The sequence below is a fragment of the Falco rusticolus genome, chromosome 4 (assembly GCF_015220075.1).
Source record: "Falco rusticolus isolate bFalRus1 chromosome 4, bFalRus1.pri, whole genome shotgun sequence".
Taxonomy (NCBI): Eukaryota; Metazoa; Chordata; class Aves; order Falconiformes; family Falconidae; genus Falco; species Falco rusticolus.
This window is the reverse complement of record NC_051190.1, coordinates 95,415,975-95,438,054: the sequence shown is the minus strand read 5'-3', so window position 1 is coordinate 95,438,054 and position 22,080 is coordinate 95,415,975. Positions and strand designations below refer to the sequence as shown.

At 40.8% G+C, this 22,080-nt stretch overlaps 1 protein-coding gene and 1 long non-coding RNA gene across 5 annotated transcripts in view; both read left to right on the top strand.

Moving 5' to 3' along the window:
- LOC119147341 overlaps nt 1–14,696 on the top strand; it is a 35,864-nt gene extending 21,168 nt beyond the window's left edge. Inside the window, exons 2-5 of the long non-coding RNA XR_005103996.1 lie at nt 3,132–3,189; nt 5,552–5,657; nt 8,781–8,874; nt 12,273–14,696. This is a non-coding gene — a long non-coding RNA (uncharacterized LOC119147341). The remainder of the gene's footprint in view (nt 1–3,131; nt 3,190–5,551; nt 5,658–8,780; nt 8,875–12,272) is intronic.
- Nucleotides 14,697–14,930: 234 nt separating this feature from the next.
- STAC (SH3 and cysteine rich domain) overlaps nt 14,931–22,080 on the top strand; it is a 74,834-nt gene continuing 67,684 nt past the window's right edge. The window contains exons 1-2 of one of the 4 annotated variants that reach the window (XM_037386204.1): nt 14,931–15,153; nt 15,707–15,838. In XM_037386204.1, coding sequence (XP_037242101.1) covers nt 15,722–15,838 — 117 coding nt within the window. In that variant the 5' untranslated portion in view covers nt 14,931–15,153; nt 15,707–15,721. Of the gene's footprint in view, nt 15,154–15,205; nt 15,839–16,266; nt 16,354–20,719; nt 20,820–22,080 lie in introns of those variants that run through there. The other 3 variants (XM_037386202.1, XM_037386205.1, XM_037386206.1) reach the window with 3 other exon arrangements.

The window sequence follows — 22,080 nt, the reverse complement described above, 5'->3', positions numbered from 1 at the left end:
ATTGGAGTCAGTGGGGGGCCTGTGGAATTCCACTGCCTTCATCTCCCACCGGCTCATTGTGCCTGTGACACAAATTCAGGAACAGGGAACTACTTTCCAGATCTGCAGCTGAAAGAATGTGTAAGTGAGGGAGGAAAAACCCCAACATCACTGAGGTGTAAGAGGAATTAGACTGGGAGAAAACAAAGTCTTCACTTGGGTTCCTTCCTTCACGAGGAGGAAAAAAATAAAAAGGAAAAAATTGGCGAAAAAGCTTTCCAACGGTTCTGTTTTCTGGCTTTTGTCTAGTGTGGTACAGCTTGTAACTAGGTTAACCGGATCCTGAAGGAACTTAAAGACCGTTTGAGGCTAAGCTTAAATCTTAGTTAAGGTTATACCTATTCTGTAGAAATGACCCTCAGTTTTCTGGGTCCTTGGAGTCTCAGACAAAGTGAGAGAGAACACACAGCACAAGGGAAACGTAATACACAATGTTACACACCTGAATATGAAAGGAACTGCTTCTCCCAATTCACGTTTTGTCAACTTTAGCTTCAGAAAAATGTTTTAGCATTATTGAACATTCATATTTCATTGTAAAATGACCCTTTCTGAGGAGCAGAAAGAAACCATTTGCCAGAAGGCGGCATTTCTGTTGGAGAAACTCCAACAAACCAAGAGGTTGAAAGGAAAATATCTTTTCATGCTTGATTATACAAAATACAGTCAAGGCTTTTTTTTATACTTAAGAGAAAATACAAGTTTTTGAGATATGTGCTGTAGCTAGATTTTTCAAATGAAATGAATAGTAGTGAAATGGTAACAGTGTTGTTAATACCAGTTTTCAGAGTTAATATTCACTGAGGTGGATGAAGTAATTCATATCCATCCAAGCTTTTGTTTCAGAGAGTGATTGCAGGCACTTCCAATCTGTATAGCGTTCCAATTAATGTTTTCTAAATTATAGTCATAATCATAAGGACTAGAAACTATAATTTTTCAAAAAAGTGTGCAGATACGACAGCATGAGGAGAAATTCTGTCTCTTATTTTAACAATTTTAAATAAGAAGTTTTGTTACTTTTTTTATATTTATTAAAGCAGAAATAACTTCACAAAACTTCAGGAGTATAATTGCCTCTTTTGGAGCTTTTTTTTTTTTCCCCCAGCATCTCAGTTTTGACAGTTTTCCATTAATTCAGCTAGAACTTACATCTATCCTTCATTCTTTTTCTCCTTTCTCCGTAAGCCTAGTTACTGGAGCAGTTTCATGACAACCTAAAAATTCCCCAGTTCCAGGCACAGATACACAAGGCTCTGCACCCAAGTATCATTCCATGGTAATTGTGGTACTAATGTTTTGCTTCTTGTCTCTGATAGAAGACTGATTACTCTTGCCAGCCCTACACACAGTTGGGCGTTTCTAGAGAGGACAGTAACTCCTCATCACATCTGTCTAATTAGGCTGATTGGTTCATAGCTGTGAGCCAACCTGATTGAGAGGTGTGCTTGGCTCATTGTCTTTATTTCTAACTGCTTTTGCCTTGCATGAAATGAACCTTCACTGAGGCTCTTTTTGAGCTGCTTTTCCATTTAGAAGCAAAGTGCATGACCAATGTAATGCTGAAGAAGTAAAACCTGTCCTGCTGACATGATGTGGGTAAGCCACGCCACTAACACGCTGGGGTCTGAGTTCTAAGTTGTAGCTTGCGTTGAGAGAAAAAATGGTTGGGGGTTTCACAGATTAAGAATTTGAAAGGACCTTCACATAACGGTGATCTGTACATAGGGATTAGTGCACATTGATTAATCTGATTTTCCATTTAGTTTGGCCATCCCAGATTACCTTCTACAGTGCAGACTTAAAGCATAAACAAAAGACCTGAGAGGACTGTGCTTGTTTCAGAGGCTGTGAGGCTACAGCAATGTGGTTCTGGGTCCCAGATCTTGCAGCCCTTTTATAATTCAGTGATCCCATTCAATTCTCCTCTGGAACTGAGACATTTGCTTAGCACCGTTGACCTCAGAAATGCAGCTTCCAGTGTTGCATAAGACAGATTTTGTACGAGCAGCAGCATGAAGACACGTGAGGAGGGTGCACTGGATAAGTTACATTGGAGCAACAAGAAGGGTTGTTGGAATGAGCTGTCTGACTCCTGGACTGTGAAATCAAGAGGGAACTAGGGAAAAGGAGGAGGCTGCATGGTGTAAAGCAAAATTCAGATGTTGGTTTGTCTTTCAAATCCCAAACTTTGAGATGTTTAGATTAACAAGATTTATTCACTCCATAGTGGTGGTCCAGGAGCTAATTCTCTGCTAGCTATAATTCTTGTAATCAAAACAATTAGTACAACACATCATGCCCAGAAAAGCATTTGCAGCATTCACATATATATCTATATAAATGGATTTTGAACTCTGCTGGACATATGATTACTCTACTCACAAAGAAAATTTAGCTCTTACATTACAGCCTTAAAATTATCCATTGACTTTGATAAGCAGTCAGAGGAATGCTGTGATAACATTGAATTTAATGTGGGAAAATTGTTTTTTTCATTGATCCTTGTAAGGAAAATGGCTCTAAGTTTCTGGAAGCATAAAGCTATCAAGTGCTCTACTGAATTCAAGTTGTTCCGGTTAAGGCGCAGTTAATGTAAAGCCCATCAAAATTTGCAGAAATCCTGTTCCTCTAAAAGAGGTGAACCACCTGACAGATTTACATCAAAATCACAGGCATCCATTTTGTGGGTTTCATTTGATTGCATGTGAGAGTGTTTCATAATTCGACACTCTGCTGTGCAAATTTAGAGTGCTGCATTAGCTTTGAAAGCACTGCAGTGAATTCCACCATCCATGTATCTGACCCAGCAAAACCAAACCCCAAGCCACGTTCCTTGTCAAGATCTGAGTTCTTAATATTCTGCTCTTTTACCTTCATTTATTCTTAAGGGACAAAAAAATAAAAATATCAAATTGTTCCATTTTGGAAGACAAGGAAGCTGTTACAGCTGCAGCACTGTGCAACATTTGATCCATTTCCCATTTCAAACATGCATCGGAATGTACAGCTGACTTCCAAGAAGAATTTTACATTCAGAATTAAAAGCTCATTTGAACACAGTATGACCAGTACATTCCCTCCTTTTGTAGAAAGACCGTTGCTGATGAGCTGTTGCCTGGTAAAAGGCTTACTTCAGACACACAACAGGTAAGAAAGCAGAGCATTTCCACAAGCACAGTCCTTCCTCCTTTCATGAGCTTGCATGGCTTGATCAAGCTCTGATGATTCACAGATTTGAAAGGCTTTGTCCATGTCATAACTGGTAAACACTGGAGAGATCTGTCTGAAGAAACAAGTTAAATTATGCACAACTATTCCAATCAAAGGCCACAGTAGAGTGTGGGTGGGAGAGAGCAGTTTGCACTGGTCTACGAGTGAGGGAATGTAGAGATACGCTTGGTGGTTCAGTGAGTAGATAACCTTCGGAGTGTATTACCTAGCATCTTCATGCCAGCACGATTAAGGCATTACAGCTGCAAAGCTGGGCTTAGGAAAGGTTCAACAGTCATAGACAGGATATTTTACATTGATTTAGAATTTCAAAGAGAAAAAACACACCTATTCTTCTTCAGGTTGAACGACAGAGCTTCACTCTAGCATCAAGCCCAAATGGCCAAGGAGTCTGTGGTGGATAGGGATTCATTTCTAATAAGTAGGAAGCAGTTATCCCTCTCGCGGCCACCTAAGGCAGCAGCTAACCAGTCACCAAACCCTAGCTTTCTCCTAAACATGTTCTGAAACCTGCCTGCAGTCCATTCCTGACTCCACGTGGTGTGAACACAGTCACACAGGTTGTGTGTAGACAAATCACGCTATAACTCCGTGCTCTTTCCTTCCCCACCTGGGGAAGAAGCAAAGATTTTCTGGCCACAGCTCAAAGCGGCATGCTCATACACCCTCAGAGCCTGTCACCCCAGAAGCTTTACTGTTGGTGGCTCTACCAGGTGTGTGACGAGTCTTTACTAAAGGCCAAGACACCGGCAGTGCTCTCACTGAGCAGCAATTTGCATCCTCCACCTTGGGAAAACCTAAGCTGGTTACAATGCTTCCTCACCTTACAGCCATGTTTCTCTGTGTCTACCAGTAAATCCCAATAGAGGTTATAGCGTAGTGGAGTAGAAAATAGTAGGTTAAATTTGTTGGAGAGCCCTGACAAACTGTTTGTTAGATAAGATCCCCAGCACCAAAGCTAGCCTTATGGGGAATATATAAATCACTTACATGTCAAGGACTGATAGTGGAATATGAGCTGGTAACTAAGGTGGCTAATTAAAGTAGAAAATCCTTGTTTCCTGAACTAACATTTAATGTTTGAAGGGAATTAATTGGAATCCCTGAGGCTGAAATAAGGACATGGCTTTTAAACTGTGCTGAAATGCATTGGAATAGTTACACTTCTTTGTGAGACAGACTCTACAGAACAATACAGAAAATAGGAATGTGTGCGCTAAAAACAGGGATTGTCCTTTCTGACTAGGAATGTCTGACAGCTAAGACAAATTGGTTCAGCTTCATAGTTTAAAATAGTGACTGATATTTTGTCAAGTTGCTGCCTCATGGGTAGACTCTTGCAAAATGAGAGCAATGATTCCATTAATTTGTGTCTCTTCTGTGGTCCCAGGTGATATACTTAATATAGTTTCTGTAATTTCACGTTAATACTTATTCCTCCTTTTGGTGCATTCTATAAATTTGCCCTCAGCTCATATTATACCCTCTGGTAGTAAAGAAGTTGCAAGCTGACAATGGAGACTTTAGGCTTGATCTAAAAAAAACTATAAGAGCTACAGAAATGAAACTTCAACATGGATCTTCAGGTGCAACTTAGTTTCTGACTTACCTGCTTTCCAGTGCTGCTTTGTGCTTCTAAATCCATTTGTGTAAATTAACACAGCTCCATAAAGTCAGTTGAGCTATGGCTGCTGAACCCAGCTGAATGTCAACCCAGCACCTGGACGTTTCAAAGAATTTTCCCTCTTCTTCCATTCACATTTGTCTCTGCTTACTTGACGACTTTTTTTTTTTTTTTTTTTAAAGTACTAGATTTTTAAAGGAAAAAGGTATGAAGCGCAGAGCCCCATGGCATCTTGACCTGTGAGAATGACAAGGTATTCCAGCAAGAAATCTGCTCTTGGCTTGGATAATGCTTCCCAAGAAGCCTGCAGAAAGGTTGGTCCGGTCCTCAGGCTGGGCAACCTCTAGGTGAAAGGTGGAAAGGAGCCTAGTAACACTGTTCATGAGAAGATTTCCTAACTCAGCCGTTTCATTGCTTGAATTAGGTGAAACAAGCCAAACACCTATGTGGCGAAAACTTAAGTTTTCAGGAAGGAATTTCACCTAAACTCTAATTTCTGGGTTATATAACAATCACAATTGATGAGCTTAAATAGTTAACAGAGCAGTTACCGACATTCTTCATGTCTCTACAGCTGTGTGAGCGGTCTTCTCAGAGGTGAAATGAATACTGGTGTAAAACTGTATTTCACAAAGTAATTTTATGTGTTTACAGGGATGCTACTGTCACAGTGAGCAGAAAAGAATGAAAGAAACATCAAAGAAAAAAGTGAACAGGGTAATTTGGTACAGTCAGGTGGTACAAGAGATGTAGGAAAGAGGTAAGCCTTTGAAAGTAATATACCCCAGGAAAAAAAAAAAGCCCACAGTTAAGACCTAGTCAAAGTTGATGCTGATCTCTCAAGTTAATGTTGTCAGGAGTGAAAACTTTGGGGAAGATTGGCTGTATTCCATTTTTTCAGTTCTGTGCTCTTTTAGGAATGTTAATTTTTTTTCTTGGATAATTAGATGTCTGATATTTGATGCATATAAGTAACAGGGGAAATGGTCTGCATGCTGACAGTAATAACACTGTCTGATCTGTTTGCCAGATAACTGTTCTGGCCTGTTTTTTCAGAATCATTTTATTCCCACAAACAACAGCAGGCACACCTGACAACAACCACCTGGATTTCTCTGCAGGGGTGAAATCCTGGGACCTTTTACTGATTTCAGCGGTCCCAGGATTTTGGATGCATCCTCAAAATTTCCCTTTAAGATAATCCTCTTCCAAAATATTTTTTTCTTTTGATAGCTGATTGGGAATGACGCCCCCTTGCCAATAGAATAATAGAACTGAAACTTCATGTGCAAAGCTGTGTTGCTCAGGGAAGTCGCTTTTCAGAATTGGCACAGAAGCTTTTACTGTAATTTTCAAAATGTGCCTCTCTAGGTGGGAGGGAGGTGTGTTCTCCTTAGACTAAAAATCAGGTTTATCTGTCTTCTGTTAACCAAAGTTCAGGACTCTGGTGTCATTCATGTCTTTTAGAAAATTGTTCCTGTCTTTTTTGATAGTCTATTTACCAGCTGCTCAGCAAACAACACCTAACAACAAAGGACTGGGGGAAAACTGGTGGCAGCTGCTTGTTATCATGTACCTTATGCTACTTACAACTTATTTTTTTGCATTGAGATCAGATAAAGTTCTGGTTCAATAGAATAAAGCTTTCAGTCCTGGCTTTTTAAGGAGTAAAAATATGGACGTGAGGTGAGTGAAGCCAGCATCAGATTACTTTTGGTTTTGTTTCTGAGCACAGGATCCAGGAGTAATAATATGGACGTGAGGTGAGTGAAGCCAGCATCAGATTACTTTTGGTTTTGTTTCTGAGCACAGGATCCAGGAGTAATTTTTAGATGCCTAATAATAACAAGGAAAATAGACCTAAACTGTTTGGGACCAAAGTGGTATTAGGATTTTCAGCTAAGTGCTCAATTATGATACAACATTTCTGTTCAGGTCAAAGGGAGGCAGCTTTCACATCTGTGGAAGAAGAGAAAGGTCCCTGAAATATTTTTGAAAAATCCGATGATGATCTGAGCACAGTGCATTTCAGTTCATGAAGAAATGGGTTTTAACATACATTACAAGCATCCTTATAACTAACTCTATGGGGTGCAATGGGATTAAAAAAAAATATCCCAAAGAAGTCAAAACCTTTACCAACTATCTGCAGGTACGGAACATCATTCATAGCCCTGCACATTCTTTTCTTTTGAATGTGGAAGATAAAAATAGATTTCCTACACAAAGTTCTCATTAGGGGGTCACACAAATACACAGCAGACATTTTGTTCTGAATCAGAGCATTCTCTACACTACTTCTTTTGATGTATGGAATCCTTACTGCAGGGATCTTTCCTTTTACTGCCTATCATTGTCTATTATTCAACATGGCAACAATATATGAAGCTATTACTGAGCTAAGCATGCAGCATATTAACATATCTGTATATATTTATAAAACTACTGTTTAGCTTTTTTCTTTTTTTTTATTTCAGTGTCATTTTTTAAGCTTTCAGTCTTGAAATTATCATGGTGGATGTTTTTTTTAATTTTTAAAAATATTTTTATACGTCTTCCTCTAGTTTCTAATGATCAATGCAGAAAAACAGAACTTTTTTTTTTATCATAACAGAGTGGGGAGTGGGGGGCAGAGTGGAAAACAAAGAGAAAATTTTGATGATAATATCTTTGAATACAGCTAAAAAACCCACAAGTTAGGTTTACAGTGTCATTGGGATTGAGGCAGGCACATATCCACTTCTAAAAATGATTGCTTGTTTCACTGTGATACCTAAAACAGAAAGCAAAACTAGCTGCTAGATGATGTATAAACTCAAACTAGGACAATACCAAGCCTGAAGAGCTCACAGTTTAGATATAAACTTGCTGTGCTTGCAGGTGTGTGTATGTGAGGGCTGGTCACATCCCCTTGGAAAGACAATCTAATCCATTGCATTCCAGCTTGATTATTAGTACCTTCTTTTCCATATTTTTTTATGTATAAGAATTTTTTTTCTGACTGATTCTCTCAAATGTTCTGATCATGTGGACTGCCAAATCTGCTGGATTTCCTTGTATGTGGGATCCCAGAAGAATGTCCCTGTTTGAAACAAACCCTGACATTATGAGATGATTACTATCCCTTCTGCCATAAACTGTTACTTTCTTTAATTGTTGGTCCACTGGATTTACACGCTTAGTTCTGTTAGTTTTGCTTTTGGCTAAATTAAAGCATCCCAGATCTTAGTCCTCCCTATGAATATGTAGTGACTTGCTTTCCTCCCTATTTTCAGCCATCCTGGTGCTCATTGCTCAGCAGTCTTGTCTTTCCTCAGGGTCCGGTAAAAGAGACTACTATGACACAGAAATATTATTGACTACAAAAAGAAAACAGAATTTTAAAATCGTACAGAGTTCTATTAACCGAAATCATCATTCATATAACTTCAAGTGTCTCAGTTATCTCGTCAAAATCTATTTGAACAATTATATGGAAAAATCTACAACATACTTCAGCACCCTGCTTACTCAGAGTCTGAAACCATAGAGTTCAATTATTAGGCATCTGAATTTGAGATCACCCATTCCATCAAAGGTGCAGGAGAGGTCCAGTTCTTATTCTGTCCAGTGTGCAGTCCCTTTCTGCCTGAACACTTCAGGCACTCTGAGGCACCAGAAAGAAATTATAGAGTAGTATTATTGCAGGTGGTATGACTAAGTGATTTTTAATATTTTTTTTCTTAAATCTAATGGAGAATAGAAATACTTACGAACGTAGAAGGTAAAGGCATTCATACTATGGACAATTTTCCCCTCGTTTTTCTTTTATTTTTCTTCTTTTCTGAAAGGTACTTCTAAAAATCTTGACTATCTTTGCTAGTGAAATTGTTTGCTCTTACAGCTGAGCTTGACCCTGTTGAATAAGAGGCAGTGATATGCAGTTACCGAAAGAAGCAGTGACTCCAGAATGCTCTGCGCTGAGATTTCAAATGGAAGTAAGCAATCATATTCTTTGCCATCGCTTTAAGCAACAAAATATAACAACTGCATGCACTTGAGCACTTTAAAAAATGGATGTTACTTCTATGCAGTACTCTGGTTGGAAAGGTTCTCAACTACAATGCTTAGTGCTTTTATCGCTGCTTGTAGATGTAATAGTGAGATCTGGGGTTTTTTCTATGTACATTGACCTGAATCCTTTTTAAAAAGTATTGATTATATTTGATAGGTGCATAGGATAGTGATAGTCTTGTCTTTACCAAGAAGATAAACTTATCTTCCTATTATCATTCTGCACTGGACTCTAAGACTTTTTATTTCTTTAAATAAAATAATACAACTCATTATAGTTAACCTCCTGCAGTGTTTTTAAGGTTTACCTTTCTTTTTTGCTCTGTGAAATTTTACTTCCCATTTTGAACTAGTAACTATGTAGAGAGATAACAACCCAGCTACCATCAATTTCTTTCAAATTTTGCACCTTATTCAAGGAACAAAACCAGTATATTTGCGCTGTAAGATATTCACTTTCCCATCAGATTTATAAAAGGCTGAACATTTATTTTCTTTATTCTTGTTTGAGAGCTGTAATAGATCATTATAATAAGTTACGTAATTTTGGGCAACCCTCATCAGACACACTTCTATTCCAGTTGACACATGCACTAATCTGATAGAGTGGAATGTTAATCTTGATAATGATAATTTCTGATATTTCTGCAAAGCTTTTCATCCTATAGAGTTTGAAGGCATTTGAAAGATCTGCTGCGCATAACTGAGTTCTACCACACCCTGTAGAAAAGCCCCTCTTTACTGACGAAGGTCATTGGCATACTGAGAAATCTTTTTTTCTTCCAAAGCAAAATACAATAGCACAACTGTTGCAGGTCTGTAGTTGACAGTGAGGCTCATTCTGCATTCAGCATGTATGTTTGTACCTAAATACTACAGTGACAGGCAGGCTGTAACTACCTAAGACAAGAAATACTGTGCATGCACAGCCTGTTAAAAATTGGTGCATAGCCATAAGATAAGTGTATGGAGAAAAAAAAAAAATGCATATACATATCCTTGTGTTCACCACCAGTTACACTGGGAATGTGTGCCAGGTCTTATTTTGGATTCTATTTACAGTCTAAGCAAAACTCTGCTCTCGATGCATTTTCATTGACATTAGTTAAGAACTAGCTCATGATGACAGTATTCAATGCCAGAGTGAATGGAGAAGATTGGAATGCGAGACAAATCCAGTAAAGCCCTGTGAGCTGTAATACGTAGCTCACTTGTCAAAAGGCTATCAACCAAAAAAAGGAATTTAAGGGGTAATTTGGGTCAAGGAAGGTCTAGCAAAGAAAGAGATGACTGAAAGCTCCCTCTTATCAAAAGCTTTTCAGAAAAAAAAGCCCAAGATCTAGTGTGGTGACCCTGTGTGGGACTCTTCCCACCCTGCTCTGGAAAAGGCTGAGGAAAAGAGGTAGATAGAGCTGGCTGAGATGGTGTGGTTGTATGAGACTTCTGAGTGGTACTGAGAGTCATCAGGAGGAGTCTTAATGACTATCCAGGGAAACAGAAGTGAGGTTAAAGCAGAGTCCAGAAATGGAGGAGATGATGTTATTTATCATATTCTTGTTATCTCTTTAAATATTTGGAGTATGGATGCCCTGAAAGGGTTTAGTACATGGCTAAATCACCACTGTGGCAACCCATTGAACAGGTTCAGGGCATTCCTGTTACAGTCATGTTGGACCATGACAGTAAATGGTTATTAAATGGCAGGAATTTATAGGATCATCTGTGAGTTGCAGGAAATTATGCTCCTGATTCCACAAGCCCCTTCTTTTTATATCGCATTCCTATAAAAAGTGAGAAGGAATCACATTGCCAGCAGAGATGTAAAATCAGGTCAGGACTGTCGCTGGTTATTTAAAGGTATTGCAATGCTTTTGTAAGACTGAACATCATATTACATGCTGTATCTTGGCTAAATTCCATCTTTTATAATTGCATCCTCTTCTCCCCTTATCAAACATTTCTTGCTGTAGCAAGAGGACGCAGCATTCTTCTTTCTCCTAGTCTAGATGTCTGAGTAGTGGTGTTTCAATCTCATCATGATCTCTCTGAAAGACAGATCCAAGGTGCAGTATGATCTTTGCATCACTCCCTGTGGCATTGTTGTGTATGGAGAGAAAAAGAGGGTTTTGAAATTAATGCTCAGGCACAGGTTCCATTTTTCTCCCCACTTAAGAGCAAGTACAAATCTGTTAGTTTGGCTTCCTCCACTGTTACTCTTTTGCTACAGTATAATCACTCCCTGGAGCAGTGGGAGGCTTAACACTTTAAAAACTACTTTGAGATCATTTTAGTCAAAATGCAAACCACCAGTATCCCATTAGTACTGGGAGTACTTTCAGTGCATTGACTTGCTTGTGATTCCAGCTTGATGAGCTCGTGATTTTAGCCCTTAGATGGCATCTTGATAAGCAGAATCCAGGGGGGGTTCATTACTATGTTAGCTGCTCAATGAACTGCCAGATTGGACTGAAAACAAGCAAGGGGTGGGTGACTATAAACAAAAAAACTCCGCCACCTGATACTATTTTAATATAGTTTTCTCTGTGGGTACAGTGTTCGCTGGCGAGAAGTGCCCACAAGCTCGTCCCTTGGAAACACAGGCAGATACTCCACTAAAGCAACGGTCTGGTCTTTGCTGCCTGATAGCCAGCTGTGGGCAATAGTGCGTATTTGATAGGAGAGCCTAGTGAAGATGTCCACCAGTACAGCTGGCCAAATCCACCATGCCAAAAGTAAAATTCCCATCATAAAAGGTACTAGAGGGGTATCCTGTCGCCTGTTTCCACAAAGACAAAATTGGACTGACTAACAAATGAAGCTCTTTCTCACCTGTAACACTCACAAGTTGTACTGAGGGACCTGGGGGAGGCTGATCAAGTTGCACTGCAAGTGCCAGCACTACAACTTTTTTTCCTGTGTCTAATAGTTTTCTGTGGTCCTCAGTCTGCACTCTCTCGGAAATTGGGCTGTCAATGGACTTAACTCCTCTTTCCTTTGAGAGCTCTGTTTTAGTGGCAACCAGCCAGATTCCTCATAGCTTTGTACATTTCTAGAGAGAGGTAGCTGTGGTTTAAACCAGTGCCGTTTATCAGTAGTATCATCTCTATATGCACCCTTAATATCCTTTTTACTCAGGACTCTGGGATGATTTATACACCAGGTAGTGAATAATGATACCTATAGCTCCCTCTTTCCTTTTCACTCCTTATTTTTCTCTAGTAAATACATGGGAGTCTAAACAGGAATAACGCCTTTTGATAAGCATTGATTTCATATCTTTCCTTTGGCGAAGTCCAGCTCTACTCATATACCTCTTTTGCAGAAAGGTGCTCAAATATTGCAGAGGAACGTCTGTACCAGGAAAAGAAGGCAAAAGTGTTGCATGGGCCAAAAGCCCTACAGCATCTTGCCACTGGGGAGCTCTACAGCAGGTAGGACTTGGCAGTACAGCAATGTGTATATAGTGCTGGTGTCAGGAACCTCTGGGATGCTCTTACCATGCTGGCTGCAGCCAGAGCTTAGGAAAACCTGCTGGAGCCCCGAAGCAGAGGAATGCTCTGCATCACACCCTGGTCACCTTTGTGTGTGGGGCTAGAGGGCGGGAGAGAGGGCGGACGGACAAAGTGTACCACCCATGCAGTCAGCCTTGGACCACCCAGAAGGAGAATGCTTGGCAGCGACTCCAGGCAATATTCAAGTGCCTTTATATGATGCAACAACTTCAGCTGGGGGCTGAGAATCAGCTCTCATGTTTTATTCATCCAAATTGCCTTTCCCCACTCCAGAAATCTACACTCATCTCTTCACTAGAGAATGTGTTCAATTTCCTCTTGTTTAGCACTGCGCTGCAGTGCTCGGGTTTCCGCCGAGCGCCTTCACTTAGAGACTGAGTGGCGCTAGTCACAAGTCCAACTTCTCAGGAGCGAAGTGTGGGAAAGAGAGGGAGAAGTGGGTTCGTCTAATTCGATGTGTTTGTTTTGTTAAACTGAATATTTGATTTTCAGTAGCCAGCTCCTGTGGAAGGAAAGAAAAAAAATAAGAAATGCAGCTTCTTTTCCTTTTTGCTTTTTTTGGTAAGATTTTAGGTTTGACTCATCTTTCCCAGGCTAATTGTCAAGAAACTGACAAATCAGTCATGGTTGACAAGTGAGTAATTGGGAGAAGAGAGGGAGTGCAGCAGGTGTCGGTACTAATTTGGTAAAACAACAACAACAACAAGAAAAAAAGTGTAGAGAGTGGTATGATAGTCACTTACACAGTCATGACGTTACAAGCTCTCCATACAGAATGTGTGCAGGATTTTACAGCGCTCAGAGCATTAACTATTAACTGGCCGCTCTGGGTCCATTTCAAAGGTCACCTACAAGTTCACCGGAAGAGAACGTTTTTGAGCCTCTTAGCAGGGAAGACCAGTTCACAATGCTGCTGGGGAACTGGACAAAAAATAGTTTCCTGATTCTCACCTGTCACATTGCTGGGCACACAGAACAGTCCTTGCAGGGGTACACCCCATGCCCTGGCCCTGACTTTCCTGTGCTAGGCTGGACTGTCAGGGACAGGTACCTCTGCCAGAGCTGGAGCATTCAGTCGCTGTCACCCTGCCAAGATCTCTGTTGCCCACAGCTGCCCTAATTCTCCCAAACTGTGACTCTGCCCAGTCCCTGCTCATTGCTAAGAGGCTGATTTTACAGTAAAGCCCAAATCTCACTTGCTGAGTAGCAGAAATAAGCTTTGCACCTGGAAAATTCCTCAGGCACTGAAGAGAACAGTCTAAGATGCTGCTGTATTTTAGAAATCAAAGCCTTGGAAATAAATTCTTTACTTACTAGCCCAATCTGCCCCTCTGACCTCTATATTTCCTTGCTTCAATCTCAGTTGTTCACTGACGCTGCCTCAACAGCAACCAGTGTTCCCATTTTGATCTCTGTAACGGTGCTAGTGACTGCAGGCCAAATAATAGGTTCTACTGGCAAACTCCTAAGGTGCACTTTTGCTCTGAAGTAGCTGTGCAAATAGCATTACAGCATTGCATGTTTATTGTCTGCTAAAGATTTCAGTATCTTATATACTCTATTTCAAAGAAATAAAGCTTCCCCCCCCACCCCCAATCTAACTGCCAGTCCTGAAAATTCACCAGGGACTCAAGAAAAGTGGATTTTTTTTTCCTGGCTTCTGCATGGTTACTAAGAATACAGAGGCTGCAGGGCAATTTCTGCTCTGGCTTTCATCTGTATAACCCCTACTATTTTGAAAACTTGCCTTCACTTTCACAAATGAATTATTTGAGGTATAGGGGACCTGCAAGGCAGGTCCAGGTGGTGGTACCCGCTCCCAGAGCTACAAGGTACTGAAGCTCCTCTCTGACTCAGAGGTCAGCAAATCATCTCCGAACACCTGTATCTCCAGTATAGATCAACTAAGAGACAATTCTTTTCTTCTCACTTTCCAGGATGTAAGTATTGCTCATTGGAAACACGTTTGGGTTGCTTTTCTCTGTTTTCTTTAAATGAAAGAGGCATCTCCACCAGCCATATGGAATGGCTCCTGCTCTGCAAAGCGTGTATCTGGTGGGGAGTGCATCCATTCAACCTTTCACAATACAGATCTTAATTCAGCAGGGAAGTGAGCTGACAGGTGCCTTTGCAGCAGATTTAAATCGGAGGCAAAAACTGGAGCAATATAAAGCAGTCTGAGCCAGCCAGCCAAGTCGTGCTGACCTTCTGCCAGTACTACCGCAGCCCCAAGCGTGACTTTGGGTGCCACATCCTCAGGAATGATGGCGCTGGGAGAAGCCAGCAGGTCCTTCCCAACAGCTGCCTCCGCTCTGTTGCTGTCCATTGGAGTGTTATCACTATGACAACCTACAGGTATAATGATGTGTGTGCTAGCGGGAGCTCCAGCTGACCCTGATTGCATGTGCATGGCTCAGAGCTGGGCTTCCCTGCCTGGGAGGGGAGCAAAGAACACGTGGATCCACAGATGACTCTCCCCTGACTCTGTCCTGCCACTTGCTAGCATGTTTGGGATGTAAGGCAAGGTGGGAGCTTTAGAGACACTGGGTAGCTAGGATTCTAAATAACCTTCTCTAGGACAAGGGAAGGGAAGGCTTGGTTTTCTCCTCTGTTTCTAGATTCCTCCAGGAAAAGGCTTGTAAGAATACAAAGCTGCCTTTCAAACTCTGCCTTCTCTACGCCTGTTAAAAGGTAAAATGCTTCCAAACCTCATGTACACTGCCTGCCTCCCTGTGTGCTATGAGCGTGCGTGCATGCGCGCGTTACTTTCTCTCACTACTATGACAGCACATGCTCCTCCAAGGCTATTCACAGCATTAGAAATACAACTCCTCCCTCCAGTGCCCCGTGTGTGCGTGTGTGTGTGGCTCAGGCTTTCTGCTTCGGCTCACTCCCCTCTGATCGCGGGACTGACGGTCACGACTCTGCTCCACACCTCCGGGCTTCACGCGGAGGGGAGGAAGGTCGGGGGAAACACAGAAGCAGGCGCACAACTGACCTACAGAGCCATCAATAACTTACTTCTCTCGCAGCAGAATTGCACAGGGGAGGGGAGGAAGGAAAGAGGGAGAGGAGAAAGGGGGAGGAGGAGGGGAAGAAAAAAAGAAAATCCAGAGAATTCTAGTCTTACAAATGTAGTGAAACCAAGTGGTTGGAGTTCATTTGCTATAGAAGAGCAGAGAAGAAAGAGGACATTAAATGAAAAAAAGCAAGACGGGTCTGTAGCTTTTTTTCCTGATAGCAGCATTTTAGAGGTAAAATGATTCCTCCGAGCAGCACGACTGAAGTCAGCGTGGATAGTGTGGAGAAAGAGAATGAAGTGGAGAGCACAGAGCAGCCCCCTTCTCCAGCATCAACTACCAGCCAGGAATCAAAGGTACTCAGAGAATGAGATTTTTATTATTACTTTTTTTTACTCTTTGTTTTGAAAAGAGATGTATTGCTTTGATTTTTATTTGGAGACCTGTGCCAGGATCAGTGGTAGAGTGCTATGAGCCACCTCTGATTGCGGTGCCTGTTGTGACACTCCTGCTTCTGAATTCTCCCCATCACTTGGGCAGCTCAAGAGTCTGAACTGGGAAAATACCTGCCTTACCTGTCTGGGTTTGGGGATTTTTGCTTGTGTTTTGTCCTCCTTATTAAAGTAAAGGTCCTGGGGGAGTGGTGGGGCTCAGGGAGGGGATCAGTGCCAATAGATAGTGTTAGCTGTTTTCACACCAAGCATCAGATCACTTAAAAGATTTTGTTCATGGTTGGAAAGATTGATTTTTCTTGCAGGTTCAGAGAACAGAATATTGCCTGGGGGCTTGGGGTGTTTCACCTGCCTTGCCTTCTCTGGCAGACCCATCAGTGAACTTTCATTGCTTAATGAGCCAGCAGTTGAAACAAGATGTAAGTGACAGTTTTGGCACAGTAATCCTTATGTACACCACCCAGAAAAGGATTTTTTTTTCACAACCTTTTATTTATTTATTAATTTTAAAGCGTGGTTTAATTTACCTTACTGAAAACCAACTTCCAGTTAAAATGGCATGGCCTCTGACTTTTTAATTGACTCGCATACGAAAAGTTTTTCCGCCTGCCAGTATGTTACATGGAAGATAGAGAGATAAAGGGAGAAAAGTAGTAACCTTAGAGAGGTAAAGGGAGAAAAGTAGTAACCTTACATAATGAATATTCTTTGCAGCTTACCTCAATAATGTGCTTTTAGTGATTCCCTATTAATTTCATATGATTAAGATCCTGATAGCACATGACAGATCTTCTCGTGAACTTCACAGTGATGCTATATGCTATGTAGAAATAGGGAGGTCCTTGTCGCTAGGAGCTTACAGCTGGCTAGAGCCTTAGGAGGTACCATACGAGCAAAACAGCTACTTGACAGGGAAGGTTTGTGCTGGCCTGAGTTTAAAGGCAGTGGCTGCCTGGGTCTAACGTAGGGAAGACTGCTACGTTATTCCACAGTTATACCTAGGTTTCTGGAGAGTGAGTCAAAATTATCTGTCTGTGTGGGTAGAGTTCTGACGTGGGCTTTGGGATTTTTTTTTTCTTTTTTAATTAAATGTTATACTCCAAGGAGGAGAGCTAAGGTATTCCCTATGTAAAAGAGACTCTTTAAAGGAAAAAGAGCTCTCCCAGCAGCAATAGCATACACTATTCACTATACACATCCAGCCCTGCTGGGACACTGCTGCAGTCTTCCTGGTTAATGGCAAATAAAAAGTAAACAGGTTATTGGTTGAAGCCCGTGTTCTAAAAAGATCTGGTGAGCCAGCTGATGGGTACCTAAATTCCCCCCTCCCGAGACCACTTCTCTGGAATTGCTGAATTGTTATTTGGCCAGCGGGAAGCTCAGCGCCCCCAGAGAGGTCCCAAGAGCAACCGGAGCCTTCACTGCACTGCCAGCACCAGCTTCTCATGCATGCTAGCAGTGCACAGGGCCTGCTGGGCTGTGTGCTTGCTCCCTGTCCTCACCCAGCCCTGGGCAAGTGGTTACGGAGCTCAGGGTGCTGCTCACATGGTCAGTCACTTCATTACGATGGTGCTCGAGGGGCTTCCCCGCTGGGGCAGAGCGCGCTGTGCCCACAGCCAACTGAGCAGCATGAATCCAAACCTGAGAGGCAGTGAAGTGCTGCGTGTAGGGCTCCTTCTTGCTGTTTGTGCATCCGTGAACTTGCAAAGATGACAACAGGAATTAGGCACATCTGGCCAGAGAATAAATAGGCTACAAACTGGTTTATAATCAAATGTTATTATCATCAATTTTTTCCAGTCTTGTGAGCATTTGAAGTGATACTTTGGAATACACAAAAGCTATGACTGTGCAGTTGATGCCATTACTTGCATACAGATATTCTTAGCAAACATATAATCTCTCTGTTTGTATTTCAGAACTGCAAATATGATCAGAAAGCTTGTTGTATTGTCATTTCAGTAGATGGAGTCAAAAGAACCTTCTGATCACTGGAGTAATGAGATAAGCTTTCTTTTTGTGGTCCTAGTAAACAGCAGGATGGAAAAATTCTCAGTGATTTCATGAAGATGTTGATCGTGTTTGCATTTTTTTTCTGAGAGAACTGATGTACTTCAAAAGCTAAAGACTTTGACAAAGGTATAAGTCAATGCTGCCAAGGGCCTGTGTGCAAGCTTTTATCTTGCTGTGTCCCCTGCTGAGGGAGCTATCCTGTCATTCACGGAGTGCTAAGCTTTCTTCAGGTACTCTCTGTTGCTTAGGTTAACAAGTTCGTGTCTGCTGCTGCTACCGCAGAACAGTTTGTGCAGTATCTCATTACCCCACAATGACTTGTTTCTGTGGCAAAACACTATTATGACTCCAAATATAGGAACAGAAACAACAAGGATAATAGCAACCTTCAAAATGCATTTGAAAACATTCAGCAGAAAAACAATTTTGAAAAACTAATGTAGAGAGCTTGCTTCCAGTCCTGTGTAACCATAAACTGTGACACATAGTCCCTTCTAGTACCAAAGTCCAGAAAAAGAATTTTATCTAGCACACTCCAGACTGCACTCACAAGATGACAGGGAGGAGATATTGCAGTTCCTGACTAGCTGAGCTGGAGAGGCAGAAATTCACACTGCTATCAAGTAGCTGAAATTTGGAATAATGACTCTCATGTGTTAGTCATATAACCCTGACACAGAAAAGCAGCTCAAATAAATGCTAAAGCCTCCCACCACCTTTTCCGGTAGATTAGCAGCATATTTACAGGTGAGCACATGTGCATGCTGAAAGCTGGAAGACTAGACCCTCACGCGTGTCCTCCTCACCACGAGCACCTTCCCACCTGGACTTCAGTACAACAGCTCGGAGTAAGAAAATTCAAATACACTTTCAATTCACCACATTCTCTGCACCCTAAGAACAAACCCATTTACGAATTCTAAGTATATTTTTGACTTATGGCATGGTATATATATTGCTATATAATGTGGCTGTGTCTTTTGGGTTATGCGTCCTTGAGTACTTTACATACGGTACCTTTGGTTTACTGTCTCATTCATGTAACTTCAAATGGGTGTCTAAAGGGTAGCAAACGTGCTGTAACTGAGCCATCCTGTAGCACTATATATGCTGCTACTGTGCTAAAAACCCTAGAGCTTGAATGGTTAAGAATGTTGCAAAACTAATGATTAATTTATTAGATTAATTTATTGGCTCTTGAAAAGTTACTTCACACATAAGTATGACTTTGAGTGGATACTTAAAGTTTACTAGGAGACTAACTTTATGAAGGTACCTTACAAATACATGTAATTGCTAATTTTATTACATTCGTATCTTTGTAATTATGGCTCCCACCTGTTTGGGTCCTTCACATCTGGCTTCCAAGAAGGCAAATTACCAGCTTGTCAAAAACTTTTGCAGATTTACAACTCAGCGAGGGAGGACGTTATTAGCTAATGAAACCTAAGGCAAATTTTCCTCCTGGTGGTGGCTATTAAAGACACACTGCACACTTGTACAATCACTAACTTAGCAAAATAAGCAGAAATCTAGTGACAGCAATAAGAGATCATATTTCTGATGCCTTTTATGTAAAAGTACCTTTGAATCTGGTAAACTAAAATTCAAAGGAACATGTGTCTAAAGAAAAGATTCCTACACCTGGTAATATTTCTTTATGTTTTGACATACTTGGCACATAACTCTGTTAGCTTTATGCTTCTTATATTTAACTGACATTTCTTCTACATGAAGAGGAAAAAGCCCATCTGCTGATTTCTTTAGGTGTGAGTCATTATCACTGTATTGTGAAAAATGGCTGGGGGTATTCATAGACCATAGGGTATATCTTAGAAAATTCCCTTACCATTTTTAAGTTCTAAGGGGGGCCTGAGCATCTACAATGTTTGAGCTAGTACCAGCAGAGAGATACCTGTGAAGACCCAGTGGCTTTTTTTGCAGCTTTGCCCATTTTCATCCACTTTTTATAAAGTCTAGCTACAAGTGTGATGTACTGCAGTCATGCATCTTTGGTGTGATAGCTTCAAAATCTTTCTGTGAACCACAAATTCATGTGCCTAACAAATTGCTTACACTCAAGTCAGTTAGGTAAGTTGAATAGCTGAAAAATAAAAGGAGGGGGGGGGGCGGGGGGAGAGAAACTAGACCTCCAAATAAATACGGCATCTGGACTACATATGTTTTACAAAATAAATGAGTCTGTCTCAGTCTGACAGTTCTACACAGTTCTATCTAGTGGCCAGTATTCAGGCGAATGCAGACCATTACCTTAAAATTTAGTTATGGCAATTCAGGAGATGTAGCCTAACTTTTTGAACACTAGCTAACCTGATAATGTAGTAGATAAAATGGAAGTTTCTGAAGAGTAGCCAGCCAAGAAAAGGATTAAGCATTAAAGTTCAAGATGTAGACTCCATTTATGTATATCCCCACATGGGGCAAGAGGATTGAACTTATTTTTCCCTGCTGGTCCTGCTGGTCCAACCAAGAAATACTGCTTATGTGAGGTTTCAAAACTAGTTAATACTAGATACTGAACTACCATAAACAGCTTGAAACTCTTTGGATTTGGATAGGATTGCATGGGATTTAAATCATGTGGGATTTGTACTACACTGTTAAGCAGAGATCTTCCCCACTTAAAGAGTTAATACTTTATGAGGCTCCATATATGGTTACTCATCAATTAATATTTTAAAAGGGCAGGGAGTATGGTGTACAGTTAGTGTTTCACCCTCCACACCAGTGACAAACATCCAGTATGTAAACTGCTGCTGTAGTCTTCAAAGGAATAAGGGACAACTTTAAAAAAATCCTGTTGAAAAGGGAAGAAAAAAACGGTTCTCCTTACATTCCTCTGCGTAAAATGGTGAGTACATACTGTGAAGGTAAGACTAAGGGAACGAAACACGCTGAAGTATTTTTATGTGTTTTGATGAAGCATTAGAACAAATTATGTACAGGAATATTTTGTTAAGAGCAGGAAAGTAATACTCTACCCTGTCAATAATTTCTTGAGCAGACTTGTTCTTGTATTTAAATTCATTTTGACTCTCTTTCTTACTTTTTTTTTTCTGATGAAAACACTCTAGTATTGTTTTCGCTTTGATTTATATATCAGATCAGTTCCTAGGCACGTTGAAATATCTGAGGCAAAATAGAAATGTGATCAGTTCATTCCCTTCTATCCACACTTCTGACATTGCCAAAATGAAGAAAATGTCTATTACCATTCAACAACTAAAGATGACTTGACTGAAATCTGGTGTGGTAAATGTATTTACTAAAAAATGCAAATTTTCAGTAAAACAAAACAAGTTGCTTTCAAAACTGGAAAACAGTTCAGTCCTAACATCTCAGTCTCTTATGCTGTATTCTTTTTCATAAAGTATTACTGTCAAATTAAGGTTTTACCACTCCTTTTACCAACACCTGGATGCTCTAATGGCTAAGGGATGCCCTCTGCCCCTCGCTCCCTTCCAATTCCAGTCTAAGTTTATTTCTGGCCAGTTTGTGTGGCATCGTAATTTTGATGATGTTGCTTTAGCTTAAACATCTCTTTTCCATTCTTGGTGCAGGTTTCCATTGTATAAGAATAGACTTTTATATCCCTTCCCAGCCTTTCATTTTCTATACTAACCAAGCCAGGCTGACATAAACTCTCCATTCTTCATCTCATTCTAGTGGCAGATTCATATATCAGTTTTGAACAATCTTTCTTGAAAAAGGGTGACTGAATTTGTGCATGGTATTCTGCACGAGATCTACAGTATCACTAATGCTTCACTAGCTTTTCTAGAAACCTTGCGTCTGATGTTTGTGTCTCCTAGTCACCCCTTGGTCAGCAAGGTGTCACCATTCTATTTCTCTGTAATTTCCAGTGGATCCAGGATACCTTTTTCTGCATTCAACTAGAGTGCTTTGGATCATGTCTCAGGTGCACAAGCTTGCATTTCCACAACTGAACTTCATCACGTTTCCATGACTTCATCCTTCAAGCCCCAGTTTTGGCAATGCCTCCAGCCTCATGTCAGAGGGAAATGGCCTTATGACATGCCTACTCTTTGCATCAAAATCAATAATAAGAATACAGAGCAAGACTGACCCTGAAATTAGGCCAGTGTTCTTTG